The sequence below is a fragment of the Prionailurus bengalensis genome, chromosome A2, assembly GCF_016509475.1.
Source record: "Prionailurus bengalensis isolate Pbe53 chromosome A2, Fcat_Pben_1.1_paternal_pri, whole genome shotgun sequence".
NCBI classification, from domain to species: domain Eukaryota; kingdom Metazoa; phylum Chordata; class Mammalia; order Carnivora; family Felidae; genus Prionailurus; species Prionailurus bengalensis.
Window position 1 is genome coordinate 113,328,133 of NC_057348.1, and position 13,322 is coordinate 113,341,454.

Here is a 13,322-nt window from a genome sequence, read left to right on the forward strand (position 1 = left end):
CAGGAACTTTGCTGGGCAAAGGACGTAAAACCACACAGAGGCCCTCTGTTCTGAGCAGCTTTTGTTAGAAATAATTTGTGATTAATATTGTGATGGAATGAGAGGGTTATCTGATAAGAGGCAGCAGGAATACTCAGATTCTAATTACCTCCCTAAGGTCTCTTAGGGAGCTAGGTATACTGAAATTCAAGTCAGAGTAACACTTTATTGGCTTAGGTGTAGGCCCCTCCATCTCAGAATTCAGAGAGCTAGGTTTAGTCTATATGGAAGATGCTGTCTTTCTTTACTAGTTAAATCTGCTTTCCTTTCTGAAGCTTAAATTCAAGTCTCTTAGTACTGTATTGAGGCAAAGGACCATTCCAGCTGGTGCTAAAGGAAAATGTGCAAGAAACAAAGTTTCTCCCAAATACCCATTCTAGATGTTCTTGAATATCTAGCATTCTAATACCATGCCACCTGCCAACCAACTGGTCCCTGTTACCCTTGTCCCAGTTCCTACATTTGAAAAAGGGAGCAGAACAAAAAAGGAAAGGAATAGGAAAGATAGCTTGGTTGTTCCAAGCAGCCTTGGAATGTTTTTTACCTATGGTAGCATGGAAGGAAAAGAAAGGGTCACCCACTGTACCATCGTGATGCATAGTTATATTTCCAAGAAATTCTGAGTTATTTGTAAGATCATGTTATGAAACAGTTTAAGTGATGACAGAGAGGTTAGAGACAAGAGTTTTAAAAGAGCATTAATAGCTTTTTCCTTCAGACATTTTATTTTATTTTATTTAAAAAAAATTTTTTTTTTCAACGTCTATTTATTTTTGGGGGACAGAGGGAGACAGAGCATGAACGGGGGAGGGGCAGAGAGAGAGGGAGACACAGAATCGGAAACAGGCTCCAGGCTCTGAGCCATCAGCCCAGAGCCTGACGTGGGGCTCGAACTCACGGACCGCGAGATCGTGACCTGGCTGAAGTCGGACGCTTAACCGACTGCGCCACCCAGGCGCCCCCCTTCAGACATTTTAATAGTGAAGGTGTTTTGTAGCCATAAATGTATAGTTTGTTTCTATAATTACTTGCTTTTCCCATTTTTACCAGCACTATCATTGGCACAGCTTCTTATATTTAACATCTTTTTTTAAACATCTTTGTTATTTTTCCTTGACAAATTGAACAGAAAGTCATTGCAACAAACCAACCATTTTCCCTATGTAACAGCTTTTTCCTGTGCTTATTTTTTTTTTTATTATCCTGATTGAATTATAAGCAGTGGTGGTCTCATTAATGCGGATTTCATTGTCTAGTGTCTAAATCATGCTGTACCCAACTTACCCTATTAAAAAAAGTGACAGTTGAGGAGAAATTTCAGCTCAACACAGTGACAGCAGCCACTAGCACATGGGCCAGTCCTTTGTTCTTAAGTCTGACACACCCTGGCAATACGTTTTTAAGAATGGAAAACAAAGAGAGGTGTATTTAGCTCCTCAGAGACCATAATATATGATCCTTTAGAAAGACAAAACAAATAAGCATTTATAGTATCTGCATTCACCATATAATTTGTCTGCTGATATAACAAGATTATTATGCACAGGATATTATGTGAAAAGAAGGAAGAGGTATCTGACCTAGATTCAGAAAGACGCTTAACAGGAAGACTTCCCAAAGGTAATGACACATGAATTGAGTTCTGTAAGATGAATCAGCTTTTCCAAGATCAACAAAGATGGAGATTTGGGATGGGGGTTAGTCAAAACGCCCAGAGATAATCAAGAATGGAACATTTGAAGAAGTAGGAGTTCAATGTAGCTGGTGTTGCGAATGGGAATGGAGGAAGAGTACTGAGATGAAGCTATAAAAGTAAGTGAAAACTAGATTATGTACTGTGCCAAGAAATGTTGACTGTATTGTGAATTCATTGAAGACTCATAGACTTTTCGGGAACCCATTTGTAATGCGGTATGGGATTGGAAAGGGCAAAACTGGCATAATGGTGATAAGGACCTGTGCTATTGTATAGGCAATAGGGATGGAGAAAATGGACAAATCTGAGATACTTGAAAAGGTATACTCAACAAGACTACTGGTCAATGTAAGTAATACAGTGGAAGGAGAATAGCTTTTAGAGTTAGCTAGACTTGGATTCAAATCCCAGCTCTGTCACTTAGCTGTTTTGTGATCTTGGGTGTTTTATGTATCTCTCAGAACTTCAGTCTTCTTAGCTTAAAATTGGGACAGTAGTATTCAGTCCATTGGGATGTGAGGAGTATGTGAAGTAATAGTTGTAAGATGTCCAGTAAATAAGCATAAAATGATAGCTACTGTTGTGGGGATGGAGGAGATGGAGGAGAGTTAAGAACGACTTCCAAGTGTTCAGTTTGGGCAATGAGAAGGAGCTAGTTTAGGAGAGGAGGATAACCTGTATGATTCTTGGACACATTGCCTGCAAGACAGCTATTGGCCATGTTCCCTGGCAGATGACAATAAGAGTCTGACACTTGAGAGATATTTAAGCCAAATATACAGATTTGAGAGACCTCAGCTTAAAATAGAAGTAAAATTTATGAAAGCGGATGAGATAACCCAAGGAGGGAGGGAGTTAGAAGAAACGACGGAAAACCAGAAAGTGGCCTAAGAAAGACATCAGCGTGGAGATGGTGAGAGAAGTAGGAGGAACACCAGTGGGAGTACTACCAATGAAGCACAGGCGTGTAGGATTTCGAGCAGTGTGTAGGATTAGCAGCTTCAGGTGCTCCAGAGACATGAAACAGGATCAAAAAGAAGAGTATCTTTGGGTTTATGAATGAAGAAGTTGTTAGTTCTGTCATGATTTTAGTAGAGTGGTAGGTTCAACATGGAATTTTAGTAGTTTGAGGAAAGAATGGGAAAGGAGTAAAGGTAACCAATGTGGATAAATCTTTTAAAAATGTGACACAGGGGCACCTGGCTTGCTCATTCGGTGGAGCATGTCACTCTTGATCTTGAGGTTGTGAGTTTGAGTCCCACATTGGGTGCAGAGATTACTTAAAAATAAAATCTTTTACTTTCTTTTTTCTTTTTCTTTTTCAAAAATTTTAAATATCCTTATTTATTTTTTAGAGAAAGGGGGAAGGAGGAAGGGGCAGAGAGAGAGAGGGACAGAATATCCAAAGCGGGCTCTGTGCTGACAGCAGAGAGCCTGACACGGGCCTTGAACCCATGAACCACGAGACCATGACCTGAGCTGGATTTGGAAGCTTAACTGATTGAACCACTCAGGCGCCTGAAAATAAAATCTTTTAAAAATAAAAACGTGACAGAAGCTTAGATTTAAATGCTGGTAATAGCTAACAAAGAAGAGGGGGTTTCTCAGAATGTAGGAAATTAGGTAGCTTCTTCAGTCAAGTTTTAAGAAGGAAAGAGTGGTTGATTGTGTCACATGAGGCAGGGTAATCATGTATTGCTCAGTGGGAAAATTCACATTGGATTTGGCTACGAAGAGGAAGTCTGTGAGCCAGGAGTTAAGTCTTTGTGGTGGAGTCCTTTGAATGCCAGACTTTGGCCGATGGTGAATGACTGAAAGTCAGTGAGCATTTTTGAATTTCTGGAAGCAGTTTGAAGGATGAGGTAGGAGATGTGGGTCCCATTTAGGCTGGTAGAGGCACAAAGTAACAAGGATCTGGACCGAGATTATGGTTCTGGTAATAGAAAGATAAGATGAATCCAAGAGCTGTTACCCTTTTATGCACTTTTTAACTTAGCTATCACATGGATGTAATGGTAAAGGAGAAGTAGCCTAAAAGTTGACATTTTACTGTTTTGAGTGTAGTAATAAGGAGGGTAGTAATTAGCACTTATCAAAACAGAAACATTAGTAGAAGCAGTTTTGAAGATGAATTAATTTTTAAAAATTCCTTTATTAAGCTTTTGTTCCTGAGTGGCTACTATGTGTTGGGTGGTGTTCCATGGGCTGGAAACAGCAGTGAACTTGACAGGCAAGATCCTTTTTCTCATAGCACTTAACATTCAGAAATGAGGCAAAGATAGAAAAAAGTTAAAAAGGATAAGATAATTTAAACCAGGTAAGACAAAACTTGGTGATGATACAGAAATGGACTAAAAGGTACCGTTTTAGATGATGTGGTCAGGAATGGTATTTCTAAAGAGGAGAGTTTTGAACTTAGAATATTACTAAGGAGTCAACTGTGCAAAGATTTAGGTGGCACGGCATTTCCATTCAGACGAGAGAGTATATGCAGTGGCCATAAGAAGGGAATGAGCTTGATTTGTTTGAGGGCTAGAAAGAAAGGTTACTGTGTCAGAGGCAGAGTGAGAGGGGAGAGACTAATAATAATTGGTGAGGTCTGACAGGGTGGGTTTAAACTTGAGCAGGGCCTTGGAAGCCTTGGTAAGGAGTTCAGTGGCTTATACTTGACTGGCAGCAGTGGAAATGAAAGAAAAGTAATACTGAACTATGTTGAACTTGAATGATCTAGGACATCTAGGTGAAGAAGTCAAGAGAGTTGGTCAGACTTAAATCTATAAATTCAGGTATTTGGTATTATTCATTGGACTACCTTGGCAAGTTGTGTAGGCATTGAGCAGATAAATGCCCATAATGTGGAGACTTGAGGAGTCTATCGAGGAAATGATCAAAGGAACTGAGGAAAATGAGCAGCCAGTGATCAGGGGATTCCTAGCACTTCTTTGACATAATGAAGGACATGCATTACCATTGCATCTAATACCCTTACAACTTGAAAGGCATGACCAAGTGTTGTATGAGCAATAGCTGCAAAAATTATGGCCAGAAATATCTCATGACTTAAGGAATGTAAAGAATACTTACCACATTAAAATACCCACACTCCATAGGGACCAAGCTATAAAGATTTTGTATAGTGCTGGTTCAGGTAGAATTCCTGTTTCTATAAGTGCATTTATTTTGCAGTAAACAGGGAGTATGTGTATCACTGTGACTCTAGATACACAAGTAGTTTGAAAAGTTTACTTCGCCTTGGGCATCCGTAAGGAATCTGGTTTTACTGAATATGTACAACTTTTAAGTACTCAAAAGACACATAGAGACATAATAGTTATACTTTACATGTACGTATTGTTTTATAGTTTACAGTCTTTACCCTTTAGGATCGTCAGAAAGAACTCTCTGAAGTAGATAAGGGACAGGAATTTAAGGGAGGTCAGCATTATTAGAGGTGAGATAACTTGAGGGTATCCAAGTGCACGGTCACCAAATGGGACATGAATTCAGAACTTTGGGTTTTACTTGCACTGTTTTACCTATCACACCATGTTAATTCAAAGAGGATCAAAAATTTAACTGTTAGGAGGAAAACTAAAATATGTATCCTTACTAAAACAATGACAAAATATGTATTTTTTTAATTTGTATTACAAATATTGATGCTGCACCAAAGGTTTCAGAGTGCTTTGAATACACAGAGGAGAATGAGATTGACTTTGGCTAGGAGAATTAGAGGTTTAGTTTTCACTTGCTGATTTTTATTATCTTTTCTTGATAGCTCTGAATGTTTAAAGTACTACATATGCAGCTTTGAAATAAACCCTTTATTTTATACCCAATTCTCTTGTGTTTATTTCTGCTACCATATTTTATTCTGGTGTTGCCACCCAACTCAATGGACACTCGTAGCAGTAATAATAGCTAACAAATAATAACAAATAACCAATAATGAACTCTGTGGCAGGCCCTGTGGTAAGGAGTTTATAAAAATTAACTTGTTTAATTCTTACATCAACTCTCACAGGTGGGAACATTCCTTTATAAATAGGTGTTTCTTAGCTGCCCTTCCAAAACTGATGTGGAGAAAGAACTGTGTTGAGAGAAAGGATGATTATAAAGCATACTCCTGTGCATTTCACAGGAGATATTTTTGTGTCATATTATGTATTATTTATCATAGTTTTCCCTAAGTGAAGAAGTCAAGTTGGTATATGTACTAACCTGAGAGGTGAAGTCTGAGCTACATGAGTGAATAAAGTAGTAATGTCCTAAATGTCTATTTTATGATTATAGTGGTAGTCTGTAATAATCATGGGTGGTTTTTACACTTTAAAAAACTACGTAACTCAGTGTGTATAATAAAAAAAGATTTCCTTAGTAAAGAAATGTTTGCTGAACCTAAAGTATCTCGGAATGAGAAATATCTATAAAACTTAATCATTCGTTTAGTTACTTTTTACTCCTGTATTTTCTTGGAGTGAATGAGATACGTTGTTTACTGTGGAAATGGATACAGCATCCTTCATCTGAGGATCTCAGAGTGCTTTTCAAATAATGTCTCATGAATCCTCACAGCACTTTGGTGAGGTAGGTAGGTGGCAAGTATTGTTGTCTTCATTTTTACAGATGAGGAAATTAAAGCCATGGGAGGGTTAAATGATTTATGTGTAGTCCCACCAACCAGAGAGGCAGCCTGAACTACTTAATAAGAATATTGTATTTTAGGAGGGTTTGCATAATACAAATCATTAACCCCTTTGCTGTTGTATTTTACACAGATTAACTATTAAAACAAATATGGTAGTTTTTAAATGTCCACATGGAATTTTTTTTTTATCCTTTCTTTAGAAATAGAAAACATTATAATACTCTTTCCCCCTCACCCCCAATTTTTAGGTCAGCAGCAAGGACAAGATGGAGTAAAGGTCCAGCAAGCCACGATAGCTCCTGTAACTGTAGCAGTTGGAGGAATTGCTAACGCAACGATAGGTGCTGTTAGTCCTGACCAACTCACACAAGTGCATTTGCAGCAAGGCCAGCAAGCTTCTGATCAAGAGGTGCAGCCTGGCAAGAGGCTTCGAAGAGTTGCCTGTTCCTGTCCTAATTGTAGGGAAGGAGAAGGAAGGTAAATGCTCTGTTACCAACTTTATCTCTCTGGAAGGCATAAAATAGGTAAACCAAGCCATTGGCCGGGTCCTTGGATCACTAGAATGTCACTGGCTCTGTAGCCCAGAAGTTGAGATACAATATTGTTATTACAGGGATTAAATTGAGCTAGTTTAGGAATGGAGTTTTAGCGGTCCTCCACTTTCTGCCTTCTACTTTTTTTTAGTGGCTTTCTTGTTTCATTTGTTATGCAAAAATTTTAATTTTATGGATATAAAATTCATATACTGTACAGTTTCACTCAAAGTGTACATTTCATTGGTTTTTAGGATATTCACAAAGTTGTGCATCCATCATCACAATTTTAGGACATTTTGATACCCTGCAAAAGAAACCCTGACTTCTTTAGCCCTCAACCCCCTCGGCCCCCTTTCTTCCCAACTCAAGGCAGCCATTGAACAAATTTCTGTCTTTCTGCAATTCTGGACATGCATATAAATGGAATCATACAATATGTGATCTTTTGATTGGTTTCATTTACGTAGCATAATGTTTTCAAGGTTTATCTATTCTAGCACATATTAGTACCTCATTCTTTTTAATGAACAAATGAACGTTTCATTGTATGGATGCACAGTATTTTACTTACCCATTTATCTTTTGGTGGACACTTGGAATTTTTCCACCAGTTGGCTCCTATGCTGCTATAAACACTTTTATACAAATTTTTGTGTGGCATAGGTTTTTAGTTCTCTTGAAATGGACAAGGAGTGGACAAGGAGTGGAATTAATGCTCCATGTAGTAACTCTAAGTCTAGCCACTTGAGGAACTGCCAGACTATTTTCCAAAGTAACTGTGCCATGTTATGTTCCCACCAGCAGTGTATGAGGGTTCCAGTTCGTTGCCAACACTTGTTATAATTTGGCTTTTTGATTATAGATTTCCTTGTGTGTGTGAAATGGTATTTCAGTATGGTTTTAATTTGCATTTTCCTGATGACTTCATTAGTCAGGTGTGTTTTCATGTGTTTATTGGCCATTTGTGTGTCTTATTTGGAGAAATGTCTATTAAGATCTTTTGCCTATTTTAAATTAGATTTTTTAAGTTAAATTGTAATAGCTTTATGTATTCTAGATACAAGTCCCTTATCAGATACATGATTTGCAAATATTTTTTTCCCAGTCTGAGAGTTGTCTTTTCACTTTCTTGATAGTGTCCTTTGAAACACCTAAGTTTTTAATTTTGATGAAATTCAGCCTTGTGTGTGGTTGCTTCTGCTTTTGGTGTCCTGTCTAAGAATCCATTGTCACATCTGAGGTCACAGAGATTCCTCATTTTCTTGTGAGTGTTTTATAGTTTTTGCTCTTACATTTAGGTCTTTGATCGGTTTTGGGGTTAGTTTTTGTGTATGGTGTGAGGTAAGGATCCATCCAACACCATTTGTTGAAGACTCTCCCCTCCCCATTCATTGAATGGTCTTGTCACCCTTGTCAAAAATCAGTTGGCCATATAAGCCAAATAGGTTTATTTCTAGACTGTTGGTTTTATTCCAATGAACTATATGTCTTTATGCCTCTACCACACAGTCTTGATTACTTTGTCCTTCTCTGAACTTTTGAAATCAGGCACTATGTGTTCTCTTTGTTATTCTTTTTCAGTATTGTTTTGATTGTACAGAGACACTTGCAATTCCACGTGAATTTTAGAATCAGTCAGCTTGTCGGTTTGTTTGAGATCTTCTCTGATTTCTTTTGACACTGTTTTGTAGTTTTCAGAGTATAAGTTTTGTACTTCTTTGTTAAATTTATTCCTAAGTATTTTGTTCTTTTTGATGCTATTATAAATGGATCTTTTTCTTTATTGTTCATTGCAAGTGTATACAAACACAATTAATTTTTGTGTATTAATCTTGTATCTGTAACCTTACTGAACTCTTTTTATTAGTTCTAATAGTTTTTTTTTTTTAGTGGATTCATTAGGGTTTTTCTATATGTAAGATCATGTAATCTGCAAAAAGAGATAGTTTTCCTTCATTCTTTCCAGTCTTGATGACTTTTATTTCTTTTTCTAACCTAATTGTTCCATCCAGAATCTACAGTATAATGTTGAATAGAAGTAGCAAAAGTGGACATCTTTGTTTTGTTCCTGATCTTAAGTGTTACACCATTAAGTATGTTGCTAGCTCTGAGCTTTCTCCTATATGCCTTTAATTAAGCAAGCTCCCTTCTGTCCCTACTTCATTTTGTTTTTGTCATGAAAGGACGTTGGATTTTTCAGATGCTTTTGTGTATCTGTTGAGATGATCATGTAGTTTCTATATTTTTTCTATTGGTATTAATTGATTGTCAGATGTTAAAGTACTTTTGCATTTGTGGAATAAACCCAACTTAGTCATGGTATGTAATTTTATACACACACACACACACACACACACACACACACGCACAGTTATGTTTAGTTTGCTAGTATTTTGTTAAGTTCTGCATCTGTGTTCATGAGAGATATTGGTCTGTAGTTTTTTGTAATGTCTTTGTCTGCTTTTGGAAAGGATAATATTGGGCTCATAGAATGATTTGGGAAGTGTTTCCTCCAGTTTATTTTTTAAAAAGTTTGTGAAGAACTGTTTGTGAAGAATAATTATTTAGCTGTTTTGTAGAATTTATCAGTGAAACTAAGTCCTAGGCTTGTGGGTATTTTTCTTATGGGTATTTTTTGACTACTAATTCATCTAATTTATCTGTTTACTTTTAAGGGTTTTTCTGATTGATTGTTCTTGAATCACTTTTTGGTACTTAAAGTCTTTTTGGGAATTTGTCCATCTCATCTAAGTTATTTAAGTAATTGGCATACAGCTATTCTTGGTATTCTTGTATAATCCTTTTTATTTCTGTAAGGTTGGTAATGATGTCCTCTTTCGCTTCAGATTCTAGTAATTTGAGTCTTCTCTTTTTTTCTTGGTCAGTCTACCTTAAGGCTTGTTCAATTTTGTTGACCTTTTCAAAAGTCAAGTCACATCAGCTTTTGGTGTCATTGATTTTTTTTTCCCTGTTGTTTTTGTATTCTTTATTTCATTAGTTCCTGCTCTATTTTTTATTATTTCCTTCCTTCTGTTTGCTTTATTTTAGATTTAATTTGCTTTTTCCGTTGTCTTAAGATGGAAGGTTAGGTTATTGATTTAAGATATTTTTTGATGTCGGCATTTACAGCTAAAAATTTCTCTCTGGGGTGCCTATGTGGCTCAGGTCAGTTAAGTGTCTGACTCTGGATTTTGGCTCAGGTCAAGATCTTGGAGTTAAGGAGATCAAGCCCAGAGTTGGGCTCTGTACTCAGAGGGTGGAGCCTGCTTGGGATTCTCTCTCTCCCTCTTTCTCCACCCCTCCCCTGCTCACGTGAGATTGTGCACATGTGTGTACTCTCTTTCTGTCCAATAAATAAATTCTAAAATTAAAAAATTCTCTCTAAGCATTGCTTTACATGTATCCCTTAAATTTGGTTATGTTGTATCTTCATTCATCTCGGGCTTTTTCCTGCTTTCCCTTTCGATTTCTTCTTTGACCCATTGGTTGTTTAGGAGTGTATTATTTAATTTCTAGGTATTTGTGAATTTTCCAATTTCCTGCTATAATTTCTAGTTTTATGTCATTGTGGTCAGAAAACATATTTTGCATTACTTCTGTCTTCTGTTGAGGTTTGTTTCATGGCCAAGCCATATGATTTATCTTGGAGAACATTACATGTTCACTTGAGAAGAATGTGTATTTTGCTGCTGTTTAGTGGAGTGTTTTATGGATATTTGTTAGGTCAAGTTTATCAAGTGTTCTCTTTCCTTGTTGCTCTTCTGCTTAATTGTTTTATGAAAATATCATTGCAAATAGAGTATTGACATCTCCAACTGTTACTGTTGAATTGTCTCTTTCTCCCTTCATTTCTGTCAGTTTACTTCATCTGTTTAGGTGTTCTCTTGTTACTCTAAGTGCACGTATGTTTATAATTGTTATATGTTCCTGATGGATTGACCCATTTAGCCCTATAAAATTTCCCCCTTTGTCTTCAGTAACATTTGTTTTTAAAGTTTATTTTGTCTGGTATTATTAGTACAGCCACTCCAGCTTTCTTGTGGTGGTTGTTTGCATATCTTTTTCCATCTTTTTTACTTTAATCTCCCTGTATCTTTCAGTCTTTGTGACGTATGTCACCTGTAGACAGCATGTAGTTTGGGTCTTAGTGTTTTTTTGTTTTTTCTTCAATTCACTGTGACAAAATCTGTCTTTTGAATGGATTGTGTAATCCATTTGCATTTGATGTTATTAATATGGTTGAATTTGTCTTTCAGTTTGCTTGTTTTTTGTGTGTGCCATGTCTTTTTTCCTCCTTTGTTACTCTCTTTTTCATTAAGCGAATATAATATAGCACTTTATTTTTTTACTTATTAAAAAAAATTTTTTTTATTGTTTAATTATTTTTGACAAAGAGACAGAGCATGTGTGGGGAAGGAGCAGAGAGAGAGGGAGACACAGAATCCAAAGCAGGCTCCAGGCTCTGAGCTGTTCAGACTCCCAAATTGGGAGATCATGACCTGAGCCGAAGTCAGATGCTTAACCAACTTAGCCACACAGCCATCCCTATAGCACTTTAATTTTGTTAATAATTTTTTCACTTATATTATTTTGAGTTATTTCCATAGTACTTGCTCTGGGCCTTATCATATACATATTGATCATTATCAGTTTAAGATTTATAGTAACTTAATCCCAGTGAATTATAGAAATGTTCTCTCTTTATAGCTTACTTCTTTTTGTGATGTTATTATATATATTATCCACCTGTGTTACAAACCCAATAATACGTTATTATAATTATTACTTTATATAATGTCTCGTAAAGAAATTGAGAGAAGATGAGCAAGCATATATAACTTTTGCTATGTTAACTTTATCAGTAGTTCTCTGTTTGTTCTGGATATTTGAGTTCCTTTCTGGCATCATTTTCTTAGCCCAGTCGAGTTTTGCTCCCACCTCCCTGCTTTGTGCTGTTAATGGCAAATAGATTAAATATATTACATTTCTGTAATGTTATGGCCTTTAACAATACATTTTACACGCAGTGTTTTTAAAATTACTTTTCAAATCAGGTAAGACAAGCAATACGCACTTACACTGTCCTTTGTAATTACATAATTACCTTTGCTGGTGATCTCTTGCTTGTTTGTGTGCATCTTAATTGTGTAATTACTTTCTGCATCCAGTTGATTCAACCTGAAGATCTTCCTTTACTATTTCTTGCAAAGCAGGTCTGCTCAAAACAAATTCTCTGTGTTTGTGTACCCAGGAATATCTTTGTTTCATTTCTGAAAGGTAGTTTTGCTAGATAGAGTCTTGTTTGAGTTGTTTTCTTTGAATGCTTTGAATATGTTTTCACCCTGCCTTCTAAGCTCCATTGTTCTGCTGAGAAGCAAGTTCTTATTCTTACTGCAGTTCCCTTGTAAGTGAGGAGTTATTTTTTTTTCCCTTGCCGCTTTCGGGATTTTGTCCTGTCTTTGGGTTTCAGGATTTTTTAGTACGTAAGATGTCTACTTGTGGATCTGTGCAGTTAGCCTGCTTGGAGTTTGTTGAGCTTATTGCATGTGTAGATTCATGTTTTTGAGTAAATTAATTAAGTTTGCAGTCATTATTTCTTTGAATATTTTTTCTGTGGCACTTTTTCTCTCTCTCCTTCTCTCCCTCCTCCTCCTCCTCTCCCCTGTCCTCCCCGTTCCTTCCCTCACCGATACTTGGATGTCCCACATTTCTCAGACACTCTGTTCATTTTCCTTTGTTCTTTTTCTTGCTCTTTTTAAGTTACATCGTCTCTATTGATCTATCTTTAATTTTACTATTCCTTCCCTTTTTTGAGTCCCTCTAGTGAATTTTTCATTTCAGTTGTACTTCTCATTTCCACAATTTCCTCTTGGTAGTTTTTTTAACCATTTGTAACTCTTCATTGATATTCTCTATTTGATGTGACATTGTCATTATATCTTCTTGCTTCTTTAATCATGGTGTCCTTTAGTTCTTTAAACATATTTATAAATGGCTACTTTGAAGTCTTGTTAAATCTGCTCTCCCAGTTTCACTTGCCTGCTTTTTTTTTTTTTTTTTTTTTTTTTTTAGTGAAGGGTCATATTCCTCTGTTTTATTTTTGGCATGTCTTAGATTTTTGTTGGAAGCTGGATGGTTTAGATAATACATTGTAGCAACTCTTAGTACTGCCCACCCCCATCCCCCCACCCCTGGTTTATTGTTGTTTGCTTGCTTATTTAGTGACTGGCTGGATTATTTTGGTGAACTTCCCTTAACTCGCCATGAAGCATGTTGCTCACTGTCGCCATGAAGTATGTTGCTCCTCAGTGGATGCAAAATTGGGTATGCTTACAGTGACCCTGGAGGACAGTGGTTTGGGCAGAGATCTTTAATGTCCTGTCCCTAACCACACCCAGTTGTT

At 36.7% G+C, this 13,322-nt stretch overlaps 1 protein-coding gene across 1 annotated transcript in view; it reads left to right on the top strand.

Annotated features, from left to right (window-relative positions):
* The window catches only part of SP4 (Sp4 transcription factor), an 83,615-nt gene that overhangs the window by 42,010 nt on the left and 28,283 nt on the right, over positions 1–13,322 (top strand). The window contains exon 4 of the mRNA XM_043589064.1: positions 6,632–6,860. Coding sequence (XP_043444999.1) covers positions 6,632–6,860 — 229 coding nt within the window. The remainder of the gene's footprint in view (positions 1–6,631; positions 6,861–13,322) is intronic.